General features: G+C 38.8%; 1 protein-coding gene across 2 annotated transcripts; it reads right to left on the minus strand.

Annotated features, from left to right (window-relative positions):
• Positions 1 to 8,717: 8,717 nt before the first annotated feature.
• On the minus strand, positions 8,718 to 14,482 carry prmt1 (protein arginine methyltransferase 1). 2 transcript variants are annotated; one of them, XM_027014726.3, is made up of 10 exons: positions 14,381 to 14,482; positions 13,290 to 13,385; positions 12,895 to 13,050; positions 12,710 to 12,773; positions 11,980 to 12,122; positions 11,749 to 11,836; positions 11,519 to 11,634; positions 10,982 to 11,132; positions 10,394 to 10,515; positions 8,718 to 10,307 (listed from the first exon to the last, which is right to left on the minus strand). In XM_027014726.3, exons 1-10 carry the CDS (start codon positions 14,405 to 14,407, stop codon positions 10,224 to 10,226), a joined length of 1,047 nt encoding a protein of 348 aa, XP_026870527.1. In that variant the 5' UTR covers positions 14,408 to 14,482; the 3' UTR covers positions 8,718 to 10,223. The 2 variants fall into 2 exon arrangements, with proteins under 2 accessions (XP_026870527.1, XP_026870528.1); XM_027014727.3 differs by having other exon boundaries at positions 13,290 to 13,376; positions 14,381 to 14,452.
• Between the last annotated feature and the right edge of the window lie 2,169 nt (positions 14,483 to 16,651).

Genomic DNA, 16,651 nt, shown 5'->3' on the forward strand with positions numbered 1-16,651 from the left:
GGATTGTCTCACAAAGCACATTAAACCTTTCCAGTTTTCCTAAATAAATTTCAGCTTTACAAAGAATCCAGTCTAAATCAAATGATACAGTACAGAACTGTGCAAAACCATTTTATGTTATTTATCTGGGCAGTAAATGTTTATTTGCTTGTAAGACACAGTGTAACAAAAATACACTACTATTAAAAAAATGTGACTGCAAATCAATATTGTAGCGTGAGTGTGGAAGAACACTTAGAACATGACATGTCTGCCCGAGAATAATGTTCTTTATGGCAAGCTCCCACATACCGAGACTAAAGAGCAGCATGGCTAGAGGGGGAAGGACAGACACACTCGACAAGGGTGACACTTTACAAATGTTATTAAACTCAGGGAGACAGACAAAACTAATTAATGCACACACACACGCACGCACACACATACACACACACACACACACACATACACACACATACACACACATACACACACACACACAAAAAAAAACACACACACACACACACACACACAGACAAAAACACACACACGCACAATCGTTTTAAACATTAAACAGTAATTTTAAACTAAATGTACTATGTACTCTCTAGACGTGTGTGTGTGTGTGTGTGTGTGTGTGTGTGTGTGTGTGTGTGTGTGTGTGAATCAAAAATTAAAAAATACAAATATATGTTGCATTCCACGAGGTATTTCCGCTTGCTAGACTAGCAGTGATACCCTTTAGGACTCTTTCAGCATGATAACAACTCCAAACACACTGAAACAGTGGGATTTTAGTCCTCACATTTCTCTGTAAATCACATTCAGTCCATTCAGCACTGCTTAAAGCTTGAACATTCTGCTTACAATAAACCTGTACACTAAAACGATTTCCACACTTTCTGCTGAAAAGGAACCAACAGCAAGTTTGTTTTGATGACAAGGAAGGGGCCTAAGTGAAATACTGCTTGAAACTAAAGTGTCACAACTAATAAAAATGGAAGTGGAATTTTTTTGCAAGAATTTTTCATGTATCATATGTGCTATGTTTGTACTGTTAATGCATGAGATTTGGAATTACAGTACTTATTGCATTTAAAGCATGTTTTGGGACTTTTTTCAATAGATCATATCATAGAACTATAAATATCCATTTGGAGACTGTATATATATAAACTATATATATACATTGAAATGGATTAAAATTTCCATAATTCATGTTTGAAACAAAAATATACTGCTTTGAAAAATGGATATAAGCTGTATGGCAGAAGCACTCAGAGAAATGAATTTAAAGAAACAGGACTGCTGAAAACAATTTCCTTCATAAACATCAGTGTGTACATTTTCATTTTCACATTTTCATGAAATAAACATTTTCACAGACATTGGGACTTTGTTTATTACATTTACAGTGGAAAAACAGACAGTGTTGGTACTGCAAATGCAACTAAAAATATTCTAGTCATGCACACATTTATTTTTAAAAAGGAGGTGTTGAAATGATTCTTTCAGCATGCATAACCTAAGAACATAACTCTTACCAACAAAACAACCTCAGCATTGTCACACGCTCTGCTGCCCAGAAGGCAATTTTAATGGGGTGTAACCAATGGGCACAGAGAGAGAGGGAGGGCACATACATATCTTTGCATCCTTAAATGCTGGAACAGTTGTCAACGCACTCTAGAGGCCAAATGGATCAGAGACAGCTTGGTGTGATATCAGACCTTTCCATATGTATTTAAATAGGTTCAAGGTTGATTAGGGTTTTCTATAAACTACCAGTTTGCTGTTTGTAAAATTATCAGGATTTTCAAATTTTGATATGAAACATAAGAGAACAAAGTCATGAACAGTGGGGTCAGTATTGAGGAAAACCAAACTGTCCCGAAGATCGAGAAGATCTTTAGACAAAGACGATCCAAATACATGACGGGTTTGTTCACAAGAGGAGATGACCTGGAGAAAGTGAGGGTGCTTACCATGTGTTCAATAACAGAGATCATCAGCAGCAGCAGCAGCAGCAGCAGCACTTCTGCAAAAGATTCAAGATCTGGTCAAACAGAATGGAGGTGGATGCTATACTATCACAACATACCAACTTTGGGGGAATACAAGAAAAAAAGAGCTGGAGCAGCAAGCAAAAATCTGTGCATCTGGCAAAGAGATGCAAATCAGAACAGAAGAATTACTAAAAAGGCGAAAACTCATGGAGCAAAAGTTTTCCGGAGCAGGAGCAGCACATGGAGGAACTGCAGACGCATCTGCTACAGAGTGAACTCCAAAGAGCCATACCGGTTACACTGGTACAGGAAACGGAAGTCAAGGTAAAGAAGATGAGAGATCTCTTTGTCCTTGGCATCTGATGCCTATGAATCTAGTAATTACCTTTTAGATTGTACAAAAGTCAAGTTGTGGATATTTCAATTTCTTCGAATTAACTGTGACAAAGCCAAATAGGTGCATAGTTCTTTGTAAACTGTGTATCTATTTCAGTGAAGTCAACCAGCAATGTCAGGAGTGATTTTGGATAGTAATCTTAGTTTGAAAAAAACATTAGTAATGTTTGTAAGTCTGTTGATTATCATATGTGTATCATCTCTAAGATTAGTGGCTTTCTTTCTACATTTTAATTGCAAGAAATTAGTCCATGCATTTGCGTCAAGACGTGACTACCGCAATGCTTATTAATCTGCTTTAGTCAAAATCTTTGTTTTAAACCTATAGTGCGTTCAGAATGTGGAGTCCTGATGCATACTAGGATGAGAGCCCATGTTATGTTTATTCTTAGAGCCTTGTCTAAGCTCAAAACTTCTCTGCCTATCAATTTGGGTTCTTTTAATACACGCAGCACTTTTAAAAAGAAAATCAGACACATCCATGCATCACTGCTTTTAGCTAGGTTCTATTTTGTTACATCTTGTGTTTATGTTTACCCATGTGTAGCTAACTCTGTATATTTTTATATTTATTATTTTTGTATTGTAAGCCCTCTTTAAAAATCAGAAAGATGTATTATTATTATTATTATTATTATTATAGTCTCCATCTTAAATTGCATCTTATCATTCATCGGATGGGGTCATCTTAATTGTTTCAGTGTTGCACATGATCTGGACTGAAAAAAGTTTTTGGCCTCTAGTATAAAGACAAATCAGAATGAAGTGGTTTGGTAAAAGATTAGATAATTAGGGCAATACTGCGTTCAGTCAGAAACGTGTAATATGGGAAGTCCTACAGATACAACAATATACTGTAGCATGGCTATGAAGTCTCTAAGAAAAATACATTATGCATATGTCCTATGAAAAACTGGAAAAGTTTCTCTGCTCTTAAAGGGGAGCATGGAAGACTTTTGGCTCGGAGGATGAAAGTTGGAATATCATGTTTTAAAGTTGTTTTAAATTTGCTTTCAATGTTTCAAAGCTGTTTTTGAAACATGTGTTTAATAAGCTGAATATGAAATGAACATATTGATCTGCTAAAAATGCACTTCTACAAAGTCTGTCTGTCATAACAAAATAAATATGATTCTCTACTGAATCCAAGGAAAAAACATTATTGACTTTTCCTTGAAGGACATGGATGATGTATAAGCAAGAATTGCCTTGCTTATATCTTGTTGCCAGCAACTGAGCCAACTCACTTCGAGAAGTAGCCAGTGAATCACGTTCATGTCAGTTAGATCCGCTTACAGTGCTTACAGGCATAATCCTGAGAGCCATTACTACGTGACATGCATGTTCTCCTAAAATACATATTTTGATATATTTTAATGGAACTTTCATGTTTTATGAGTTTAGAGTTAGAAATAATGAATATATAATGAAAGATCAGTTTGTCTACCATGGCTGAGACAGATTTGGTTTGAAAGGTCTCTTTGTCTACCATGGATGAGATACATTATAAAGAATAGAAATATATTTGAATGTCAGTGTGTGTAAAGCAGCGTGTGTTTAGACTGGCTGCAGATGGATATTGGCAAGTTAAAGGATCTGTTCATGAATTATAGATGCGTAGCGGAGTTCCCGATGGAAAGAGCACAACTGGAACTGTAGGAAACCCAGTCACTCGAGGCTGTACTGCACCATGAGAGCCAGTGGAACTGCCTGCACCCCCCCCCCCGCCCCGCCCCGCCCTGCCCTGCCCTGCCGCAACTTCAGAACTTACACCACCGTCTGAAATCGTTTTAGACATGACAAGAAGAGGATTATCTTCCACAACAAAATGGCATGATTATAGGGAAGAGAGGTTTTTCCTAAAGTAGTACTGCTCCAAAAACATGCATTGCTCTATCCTGACTATAACAAGGGTAGGTTACTCCTATTCCTGTGCCTGCCAATGACTGAAGAATTTCTTGTTTCAGAAAAATGAAGACAGACCGATTTTCTGTTTTTGTTTCCTGGAAATGTTGTTTTATTTTTGAAGGAAGAACAAATAGAATTTCTTTACATTTTCCACCTGTTATTTCTGACAATGAAAATGAAAAATTACTTGTGCCTGTTTATCTGTTTCTTGTATTTTGAAGCGAAAATCTAATAACCACCTGTTTTGTTTTGTTTTTATTTTGTGAAGCAAAAATGCTCTCCAAAATATAAAATTCAACAGGCAAGCTTAAAATTCAGCATTACTTCATGATAAATAAAATTCCCGTTAAAAATGTTTTCATATGTTCACTTGAGTGTCTATAAATATTTGTCTAAATTTACTTTTTCTCTTTCAGATGTCTGCAGGACTCTTAAGACTGCTAGCAAAAAGAGAGAGCAATTGCCAGGAAATGCTCACAGCTTCCAAGCTATGACCTGACAAGCCCACACCATTTAAAATACATTTCAAATAAAAACAAAAACAAGGAAAAGCAAACAGTGAGAAAAATACATCCATGCAAGTTGGATATTTATGTGTACGGAGATCACAGTGAATCAAAGGCCTCAAAATGGTTTTGTGAACTGGGAGGAAGGAAGAAGGATCTACAGAGATGATGGATCTCACTGTGAAGGCTGCATTTCAAAAGTGACAACGTGCACACAGATGTCCATGAGCTGGAATGACTTTCATTGTTTAAAAGCTCTCTTACACTCTTTCCCATAACCTTTTTCTGAGAGGTTTAGATGCTTCATATTGCATATTGGTTTTACATTTACTCTTGGTAGACTTTTGACGCACTTTGTTTATCTATTCTTGAAACTGGAACCTTTATAAATACAATTATTATTTTTAAATATACACTATTTTCTTGTGTTCTAATGAAATTCAAATAAAGCATACTTTGCCCATTTTACTTGATCACAGCCGGGGGGCCTGGACGGAGTGTCTGACAATTAAACATCACTAGAATGTAAAAAATAAAATAAAATAAAATTTTAAAATTAAATAATGACTAAGTATTCAAAAATAAGAACAATAGAGAAGTCACTTAAGGAAAGTGACAACTTTTTTTGGAAGTTTTGATTACAGCTCTATCATTAGATGGCCCACAAAGAGAGATGAAAGATTAATGCAGGAAAAACAAGATAGTCATAACAATAATTATGCCTGACATGGTTATAGTGAGGAGCACAGGCCAAAAGGATCTGATGAGGTGTATATGGGAGGAGGCTGCAAAGGGCAGAAAGCATTATGGGAGTGTTTAAGGAGGACACTGCAGATGATAATGCAATTCCTCTAGAGCTGAGTGATAGTGTAGATATTTCTGAGGAAGCGTCTGACTTTGATCAGCCTTGCACCCTTAGTGGCACTGACATTTAGGGGTTCCCTTATAGCATTGCTTGGGTTGATCATATTTTACCACTCTGATCTTCCAAAGGATGTCAGAACCCTTCTGAAAACAAACACCAATCTCAGCATGGGGTGGACTATATTATTACTTTCGCATTCTGTCTTCCATCAGGAACATGTCTCAGGCCATTGAATCAACTGAGGATGGTTTTACCTTAAAACTGCAGATAAACATACCTCTGTGTAAGAGCTGTGTAGTCCAGCTGTGGGACTCTTCGTGTTCCAATTTAAGAGCCAGCTGTTATCGTTTATTCTGTGGATCAAGTAGACCAAACTCAGCTGAGGTGTACTGGGGAGATTTTGTTAACTCCAGCCGTTTGGAGTTAAAGGGCTCGGTGAGAGGATTTGAGTTTAATGGCAAAAGCTGTTCTTAAAACTACATTCTGTGATATGTGATTCACCTGCCAGGACATTTGGGAAAAATATCAAGTCTCACAATGAGTAATGGGTTTGCCAACAGCAATATATAAATAAAGAATAACATTGCCTTTCACAAACTGCATACCCAGAACAGATTTTTCAGAGATGCAATGAGGAACACTAACATTGGTCAATGCTTCTGTTCAGGTATCGTTCATGGTGTCTCAGTTTCCACTTCACTACACACATCTAGCTTGTTTGGGGGTAGTCTGTTAATCCTCTGGTTAAGGCAGCCTCTGAAATTCAGTTTTCCAGCCAATATTATGATCAGAATGTCTGACTGCCTAAATGATATAAGGAAATTTCTCCGAATGGAGATCATTTTTTTTATTAATCAAAACAAAAATATATGAAGCAGGGGTAAATGCCTGTCAAACAGAAATGTGGCAAACTTGGCATCAGCTTGGAGTCTTTTTACCCTCCAAAACTGCACTCTAATTATCCTTGTTCTATCTTGGGCACAATGGAGTTCTCTCTTTTGAGCTTGCTTTACTTAATTTGTCATCCTGTGTTTATTTCCTTTTGTCGTGTAAGCTGTTGTTGGCGATGGAGGGGTGGGCAGCTTCTTCACTGATGAGGCTTGTCTATGCACTATTGCTTTTCTCAAATTCCTGAGCTCAACTGAATGAGTGCATGTACATGCACTGGCAGTGATTGACACTCCGTCAAACTGTCCTCCTGGGTCTGATTGGCTGTTGTGATTCAGGTATAGTGTATGCTTACAGGTAGCATTAGGAGTAGGCGGAGCCAGAAGAGGCTAATTTTTTTTTTCCAAAAATGATACGTCTCATACTACTGTCAGGGAAAAGTGAGTTTTAGCAAATGAGTCATTGTGGGGTTGCTTAGCAGTGTTTAAAGTATGGCATTTGTCAGCAAAACTATTATGTCATGTTTTTATCTTACAGATAAATACAAGAGAAAGGAATTGTGATTATCCTTTTGATGTCTGGTAAAAAAACCACTGCAATCTTTTCAATTTTCAGAATGATTGAACAGCACCTACTCACCCACTACATTCCTTCAGATCAAACATCAGAAAAACAAGAAACGAGACAAAAGAAAGAAACAAAGATAAAGAACCAGTTTGCTACCTCATGCCTCAAATGTTCCAGTTCACTACCACTAGAAGCAAGCAGCTTCTCTGAGATGCCCTTCACGACTCCAGTTGTTTCCCTGATTTTTCATAGAACTTTTTCCAACCAAAACCTAATAATGGGGGGGGGGGGAAAGAAAAAAACACACACCTAGCAATCAGTATCTTTATACTTAGGCTAAAATAGTACAACATGAAAAAAAAACTCATCTGAAACACACACAGCAAAAGTTAAAGACCGAGAAGAATGGCTGAAAAAGTAATGCAGTCACTACACATGTAAATAAATAAATAAATAAATAAATAAATAGAATGTATATATATGACCTTTACATTAGCAATGTTCTGATCAATTGGGTATGCATTTCGTTGTGGCAAGAAAACCATGAAATCCAATTTATGGTCACAAAAAGTGACTGACCACGGCGGAGATGTAGATGTCAGATGGGCTGGTTTAAGTGTTTCAGAAACTGGGTCTGCTGGGACCTTCTCACACTAGTTCCTAGAGTTTATATAGAATGGGACAAAAACTAAATCCTTTAGTGGTAGTTCTGCAGATGAAAATGCCTTGCTGATGAGAGGTCAAAGGAGAATGGTCACTCCTGTCAGCCTAAAACAGGAATAGAGAGGATCAGTGGACACAGGCTCAGAAACTGGACAGTTGGAGGGGGGTTTCACTGACAAATCTGTTTCTGCTGCGACTAAAACTGGAACGGAATTTGGTATAGTCTGCATGGAACCTGACCTACCTTATGTGAACAACTCAGACTGGGGCCAGTTTTAGTTTAATGGTTCTGGGAATTGTTTTTTTTTGGGGGGGGGGGGGGGGGGGGTTTACACACTGTGCCTACTGATATAAATCAGGAGTTATTTGAATGTACCAGCCTGAGGATTCAGCCTGAACTCATGCATCCTTTTTTGCCTACTTCCCACATGCTGATGAGCCAGGTCACAAAGCACAAATCATCTCAGATCTGGTTCCAGGACTAGGACCATGAGTTCAGTTCTCTTCAGTGGCCTCCCCAGTCACCATATCTGATTCAAATAAAGCTTCACAGCATCAGCATGCAGCCAAGTCTGCAACATGGCCCAAAAAACACCTTGTGGAATCTGAACCACAGACACATGACTGTTCTGAATAAATGATGTGAAATGAAGTGAAAGTGACAGGTAAGCGTATAATGTGGTATAGGAATAGGGCACAGCAAAGCCTATTGTTTACCCATCAGGCTGAGCTGGTAGAAGCATCACCATTTGCCAGTGAAAAATTGACCATTGATGAACATGAAAGTTTAAAAAAAATTAAATTAAAAATTAAAAATCTGCATAGCAATTGATTGGCTACAGATTAACTACACAACCAAAAACATCCACTTCTAATAAAGTGGCTGCTGATATTATATTTGGCATTGAGAAACAGGTGTTGAGACATGTAGCAACAAAGTAATGTTTTCACCCCAAATTTTATTTTCTTAAAAAATAATAATAAAGCAGGAAAAATGAACACATCCTATTGGGTATAATGCAACCCAGCTGTACCCAGATCAGTGATCAACCTAAATGACTATTTATTCAGCCCCTGCACCTTTTTGTTCACAATAACATGCAGTGCAAGTTTTGCTGAAATTGGCTAAGCCTAATCCAAGGAAAAAACATTAACCTACCACTAGGCTTAATCAGTGTTTAGCACTCTGGCTTATTTAGAGGTAACAAGTGTCAGTTTCTCAGTCACACACAAAGCCTAGGCATAGCAAAGTAGGAAGTAAGGCCCAAAAAAAAAAAACCCCAAAAGACACCCCAGTGGTGTAGCCTAAGACTAGACTTAATCAGTATGAAAAAATGACTTTACACATCACAAAATGGGGCAGTATCTAAGTCCATTTGAAGTTCATGCATAATCAGCATTAAAAAAAAACAAAAAAAAAAAAACTTAACATCTAAGTGCTCACAGCACAAAAGATGAAAAACCATGAGTCAGAGGGGGACCGAGCTGCAGACCTCAACAGTGAAAAGGTCCAATATTACAGCAGCCATGACTGCATTTGAGAAGATTACACTAAACTCTGCAGCTTCCATCCAGCCATCGCAGTTTCTACCTACAACTCAAGATGTAAAAAGCAGAATCACTATCATCAGAAAATAAAACCAGAATGAACCCGCAAAGAAACCATTTTATTATGGCGCCCTCTACTGGCAACAAGCAAGGTTCTTTAGCACAGCCAGGATAAAAGTCCAAGCAAGACTGTGAGCACATGCAGCCAATCACAAGGTTTGAAACTGCTGCCTAATTTAGAACAATACTTTATTTTTATTTACTGTGAACACAGAGGACTCCTCACATGGAACTGCAAAAATATGCCAACGATCAGCATTTGTCCCTGCACGCAGACGCATGCCGATTGGCTGATGGAGTGTCGTTGGGCAATGAAACACTCAAGAGGCTTTATCTTAAAACAAAAAACAAACAAAACAAAAAAAAAAGTTTTAAAAGTAAAGAAAAACGAAGGGGGTGATTCATGGACATGTTGCTGTATTGACAGGCTTAAAGACTGCACAACACGGTCAAAGTGAGTGAACTTGAAGACGATGTACAGGCAAGAGGGATGCAGTGCATGTTTGTGTGCATGTCTTAATTGACGCCCCCCCCATCATTTCACACCAGGCAGTTAATTCCTTCATGACAAGTGACCCAACGACTATAATACAGGTAAAACAAAAAATGTTGTGTGAGTATTGCACAATAAAAAAAGCGCCACCTCTCCTCTCGCGCCATCATTGAATACAAACTCAGTGTCCATATAAAAGCCAGAAACTTTCCCTCTCCATCAATAATGGATTCCATAACCATAAGACACAGATCTAAAACTAACCAGGCCACGCACACAATACATGCACTGATGTCCCTCAAGAGTTGCCCAAAACACATACATACGTACACACACACACGGTTCTAACGCATTCTATATTCTGATGTCTTGGACATCTCACAGAGTTGACCCTTGAAGTCAATATCTACAGTGAAGTCCAGGTCTCTCTGTAGAACAGACAAAAAGAAAGATGATCAGATGATGGCACAGCAAAAATAATTAATGCAGTCATCCCCAGGGGTGTGGGGCTTACGTTGTTCTTGACGTTGGGTTTCATGCTGATGGTGCCAAATATCTCCTCTCCAGTCTTTACCGTCAGATAGTCATCAAGATAAAACACAGTCTGCTTCCAATGAGTGTAAGGAGACTCAGGACCTGATAAAGAGAATTTAATTTAAATCCAAGAGAAAAAAAAAAAAAAAAGATTCTCATTTAGATAGAATATATTCACTGCAAATTTATTGTAGCTATTTGACATCCTCAGGTATTCTCAATCACAACCAATAACACGGAATGATTTAAAACAGTGAATGCACTTGTGTAAGCTCCAGGATAACAGTGTAGGCAGACATGATGCTGACTTGGGTCGAAGATTTTAACAAAAAGCCACCAGACTATACTATATAAACCTGAACATATAGTTAAAGCCTGAGTGGACTCAGCCAATCTCCATCCACATTCGCATACCTATTAAACTTAACCAGGAATGCTTGGTTTAGTGACTCCAGCAATTTTCAGCAAAGCCTGATTACGTTAGGCCTGCTCCACAGCTCGTCTCCAGGACAACACAACCATGTGCATCAGCTCCAGGAGCAGGCAGACGCTGCATACAGCCACTCACTGGTGGAAAAGCCGGTCCTCTTGTGGCAGCGTGTGAACTCAATGTTGAAGTAGGTGACCAGCGCATGGATGTAATCGTTCCGCTTCACCTGCAGGCAGAAGGGTGAGGTGAAGGACAGGTCCTCGATCTTCACCGTGTAGATGTCCACTTCCTGACACACACACACACACACACACACACACACACACACACACACACACACACACACACACACACACACACACACACACACACACACACACACACACACACAACAAAAAATTGGCATTTACTTCTTAAGTTTTTGTATTGTTTGTATTTCCACAGACCTTTTTTCCCCCCAAACAAATGAGCCAAGTTTCAAGTATGGCATTGAATACTCATCAAAAAAAAAAATTTTTTTTTTGAGCATGATACTTACCATGTTCTGTCACACTAATGACACCACCCCACCAATATTTATACATGTAAATTTAAAAACACCAATATAAAAATTGCCCTAAACAAAAGGATGAACCCAGATCTAGAGAGAGACATCGGGTCTACCCGTGAACTCACCTTAATGAGGCAGGCACTGCTCACAAGCTGTTTGGGGTCAACGACATCCACCAACGGCTCCTTAATGGCAACCTCTTTAATACAGGACATGTCAAACCCATACACGTTCTCCCACCCTGATAAAAGAATCAAGGAGTCATTAAAACAGTATTTACTTGCACAACAGGATGAGAAAACCAGATAACTACATGCAGAATTCGGCAAACTGAGCACACAAGCCAAAAACTCACAGTGGATTTTGTAATCCTTGTACTGTCGATCCTCGATAGCCGTGATGTAAAGGGTAGCCCGATCAGGGAAGATAAGCCCATCGGGTTTCTGTCAAGGATGAAATGACCATTATAAAAAGGTATTAACCAACATTGAATTTAAGCTTACATTCAACGGTATCAATAGGTTGACTGGCAACAGGTGGGAGCATTCTGGCACTCTTGGGGAAAGGAATCATTGTACACCCTCACCAGCCACTTGTCCCGTGCATAGATGACGGTGTTGAGCATTGACTCGTAGAAGAGACAGTATCCCATCCACTCAGAGATAATGATGTCTACATGATCCACTGGGAGCTCCACCTCCTCTACTTTCCCCTTGATGATGGTCACAACTGGAAATCAAAGGGAAAACTGTCAATAGCAACATTGATGAAGTATTCAAGGTGGAAAAAGTTTAACATTTCAAAAAAAGCTTCATTTGCATGTGAAAGATGATTGGCTGGAGGCTAAACAATGTGGGAGCCCTGTGTTCTCCCATTGGCTGTGTCCAAAACCATACCGCACTAATTAATGGACTGATGGAGGCAGCTTATATCTTTAGCATGGTAATATGCTGCAGTGTTAGTCAAAACCAATAGGGCAGAGACAGACTTTGCAAGAGTCCAAGACAAGACCGAGACACGGACACAACCTTCCCCACTCCCCAAAAAATAACTTGCATTGTTCTACTTTATTTATTTAAATCTTCTGTGAAAGTATAACTATGCATCTACCAATAATAAATAAGTCTCTACTTCTATAAAAAGTTCCTCAGAATTTAAAACCGAAAACCTGGACAAACTAAGCAAAAAGGTTGCATATAATAATTAATTTTGCATCAATGCAAGCATGATTTTAGTCTGATAAAATGTAAAATGGCAGAGAAAGTGTCTAAATGGCAAAGATCATTAGTGCTATGAAAGTGTGAAACCAAGCTTACTGTGATCAAGCTTGTTGGCCTTGACGATCTTCACAGCATAGTCTGATATGCTGCTACACTCGATCTAGGAATACACACAGCATTAATAGTCAGGCGCTTTTACAGCTGATCCATCTTAAATGTATTACAATGCTGATCTAGATAGCTGGACATCTGCATAGATCTCAAGCAGGACTTGTACTCACGCCAATAACTTTCTTGGCACCAGCCTTGGCCGCAAACATGCACAGGATACCTGTCCCACTGCCCACATCCAGAACCACCTTATCCTTGAACAGATGCTTGTTGTGAAACATGGAATTCCTGTACGTGAGAGTGCGCACCTCATCCTTCAGCATCTCCTGAAGTCAGGAAAACAGAAAGGATAAGGAAATAGGGCACTGCAAGACAGGCCAACAGGGAACTTAAATCTGTTCTCTTGCTAATTGGGTTAATCTTGCTGTTCTAGACACCCGATGAACTTGTACATGTATTATAAATAAAATTCCAAAAGATATTTAATATGTTGCATGAGACTTTTCCCATTCATTTCGCATCAGTAGTGAAGATATGAGGATACAAAGTTCACATTAACGCTGACCTCATGGATACCGAAGTGAGCATAGGAATCGAAGTAGTAGTCCTTGGATGTCATATCTTCGGCCGCAGGCTTTGCTGAGCTTTCTCCCTGGGACACCTCGGGAAAAGTGGAGGGGGGTGTTACATTTTTTTTTAAACAACATTATCCAATTTATACTTTGAGTTCACCAATACATTTTATTCCAATACCAAAGCAAAGTTTTATTCAAGTTGGTTAAAATATGATGCCCGTTTTGGGAGGTTACCTTTGATCTTCCAATTTCAAATTTCACTAGTGAGGAGGGAACAGGCTCGTTCGGACAAAGGCTTAGCTTACATTACAGATACCGGCACACGTGGTACGGGAAAGAAACGGGCCTATCGTCATTGTAGTTTACTACTATATCTTACGGTTATAGCTAACGGTTCCCACGTCAATACTAACCATTACTCGCCATATTAGCTAGTCAACCTTGTGAATGGAGCTCAGCAGACTTGAAACGACTGATTTCAAAGGAAGCTATAGCAAGTTAGGTTAGCTAATAGCTGAATAGTACAATTTACGTTAGCTAGCTACATCTAAATGTACCAGCTATATAACACTAACGGGGCATGTAAGTGTTGGTGTTTTTGTGTCAATTTGGAAGTTAATCCAATAAACTACGCTGTAACGCCCCGCTTTACCACCGAGTGAATAGCTAAGTAGCTAACGAGCTAGCGAGTCCCATGCGGTCTGTGCGAAAACCGACAATTACGCTCAGCCAAGGTAGCTAGGAGAGCTAGGTTATTATACTGCGATTCTGTGAGAGACTACTAAACGTTTAACAGCAGTAACTACGTAATTTACAGCCGCACTGCTGGATTAAGCGTTTGTACCGGGCAGTCGCGTTAAACTATTAAAATGGATGCGCCGGTATAGCTTTAACAGGGAGCCCTTAGCTGGACAACGACGGCTAGCTGGCCATCTACGCAATAACCAAATTCATGAAAGGAACCTGCCAACAGTACCTTAATTTATCCCTCTGAGGTGAAAGACAACTCGAAGTAAGCGTAATAATGGTTTGCCCTCTGTCCCGGCCTGGCACACCAGAGCTTTGTGTCATATCTGCTTACCTCCATTCTGTCCGTCGTCTCCGCCATTTCGACGATAAATTTGAGTCCGCGGGTGCAGCTCGGAACACGAACGTTCTCTTTTACGCTCGCGCACTTGCCCGACTCTTTCATTGGACGGTTCGTGCAGGGCCCGCCCCATACACCGCCTTTTCCTCTAAAACCAGTCATCATTGGTTTAAAATTAGAGTATATTTTTCCGCTTTTAATGCAAGTGTTCAATTGGAATAGATAAGCTTCCGTCAAAGGACTTGTAGGCCTATTTAATTAAGTAGATTTTATTTACCCCAACCTACTCGTTATTCGTCCAATAGTTTATTTATACTTTTAATTTTTACCCTACAACTTAAAGTGTATGTCTAGGTAAACTAATAAATAAATCAACAATGTTTCATTTAGCCTAATGGGATTTATTTAGGTTAGATAAAGCTAACGTTATGTAGCCTCATTTACCCACCTATCTATATTTATTACAACCTTATATCAGACAAGGTTTGGTAGTAGCAGACTACATGTAGCGATTAGGTAATCAGGGTACAAAAAATGTAATTGTATTATGTTACGCTTACAGAAAGAAATGAATTGATTACTAGCCAGGACTATATTACAACATGTCGAGGATGACTTAGTCTTTTTTCTTTCTCCCCCCTTTTAATGATTCTGATCGAGTGAACGATACCCACTGTTATTGCACAGAAACGGCATCAGTATATTTTGTAGCATATGTCTATTAAAAGGTTTAAAATGTCTTGTGCTCCTACGATGCGTGTTTTGTGACTTTTACTTGCAATTTAAGACGGAGCAGGCCTGCATTTGTGAGCTCTGATTTCTTTTCTTTTTTTTCTTTTTTTTTTGCGCACGGTGCAATTTGAGTGAACACGGGATTTCTTTCAGATTAACAATATTTGTTTTCAGTGATTACATTAGATTAGGCCTACTGGACTTCAAACAGCCAATCACTGAATTTCTCTCATGTCATGTCCCGCAATTATTCCTGTTTACACTACCGATATAGCGCGATCGGAGTGAAAAAGACGGATTACGGTATGCTTTTCAAGGTATGCTTTTAACCGGGTGCTACGGAATTTCTAACGACTCTATTTTAAAACGTTGCCGAACATAGTCTCCTATCGCGGAAGAGTGTTTTGCATCAGTACATTCCCACAAAGTGCCGCATGTACGGCATCCATAATTCTGTCACCGCGAAGACATTTTAAACGTATATGGGACGTTTTTACTGGTCTATGGAATAGCCATTCTGCAACAAAGGGCCTTCTCAGCAGTCCTGCACTGCTGGGACATGACGTTTATATGCACCATTTTTACAGGTCTCCTAAATTGTGCGTGATCTGCACAGAGAAAACACATGAGCTTGTGGGATCTTATAGGTGGCCATATTGGCTGTCACTGCGAGGAACCTAAAATTACTTGCAGTTAAAAGTGACTCAAAAGCAATGGAAAGCAATCCTTTGTTTAAGTCGCAGATACATTTTAATAGGGAATCAAAAATCTGTAATGGAATAGATTTTTAGTTAACTCTCCTAACGTTTGATCCAAGCTGCTAAAATGGTTAAAACAAATCATAAAAACTATTATTTAGATAGAGTTAACATTTTAAGTAAATGTTTATATCTAATTATCAGGATTATTTTTCTATGCACGGTATATGCTATTTGATCATTCTTACACGTGTATTTACACTGTCATTTATCTCTGTGCTGTAAATGTAAAAAATTAAGACTTTTTAAATTAAGCCTTTTTATTTACAGTGAAACATGGAAAAATAATGAAACCCGAGAAACAGAACAATATACAAAAAACATGCTAATGTCAACAAAACATGCTGTTGTCAACAAGTCAACCAAAACATGCTAATGTTTCTGGAAAGTCGACAACTACAATCCCCAGAGGCTATCAGGGCCTCTTTTTTTTAGGTACAACCAAACAAAACAAAAATAAAATTCATGGCTAAACCCAGTCCATAGTCATTATTGGAGGATACTGCATTCAGCACTCATTGACATGACATAGGTGTTGCATAATGAGTTCAACACTGTAAACAGAAGTCTTTAAATGTAATTGTTTCCGTGCATGATTGGAATACTCTAACAAAGCAGGATATACAGTGTACAGTCTTCCATATACAGTGTACTGCATTGTGCACACATAATAAAGATGTTTTCCCTGCATCTGCAGTAAATGAATTCCTTCACAGTTGTTTTACAGAGGGCATAAATGTTGGTGAAATATTTGTTCTAATGTCAGTCTTGTATT

Source organism: Electrophorus electricus, chromosome 3 (genome assembly GCF_041902795.1).
Source record: "Electrophorus electricus isolate QZ-2024a chromosome 3, ASM4190279v1, whole genome shotgun sequence".
Classification (NCBI taxonomy): Eukaryota; Metazoa; Chordata; class Actinopteri; order Gymnotiformes; family Gymnotidae; genus Electrophorus; species Electrophorus electricus.

Coding starts and splice junctions, on each gene's coding strand:
- prmt1 (XM_027014726.3), bottom strand. CDS start 14,407: ATGGCGGAGACGACGGACAGAATGGAG. Junction 13,051..13,289: donor CTCACTTCGGTATCCATGAG/GTCAGCGTTAAT, acceptor TCCTGACTTCAG/GAGATGCTGAAGGATGAGGT. Junction 10,308..10,393: donor AACCCAACGTCAAGAACAAC/GTAAGCCCCACA, acceptor TCTGTTCTACAG/AGAGACCTGGACTTCACTGT.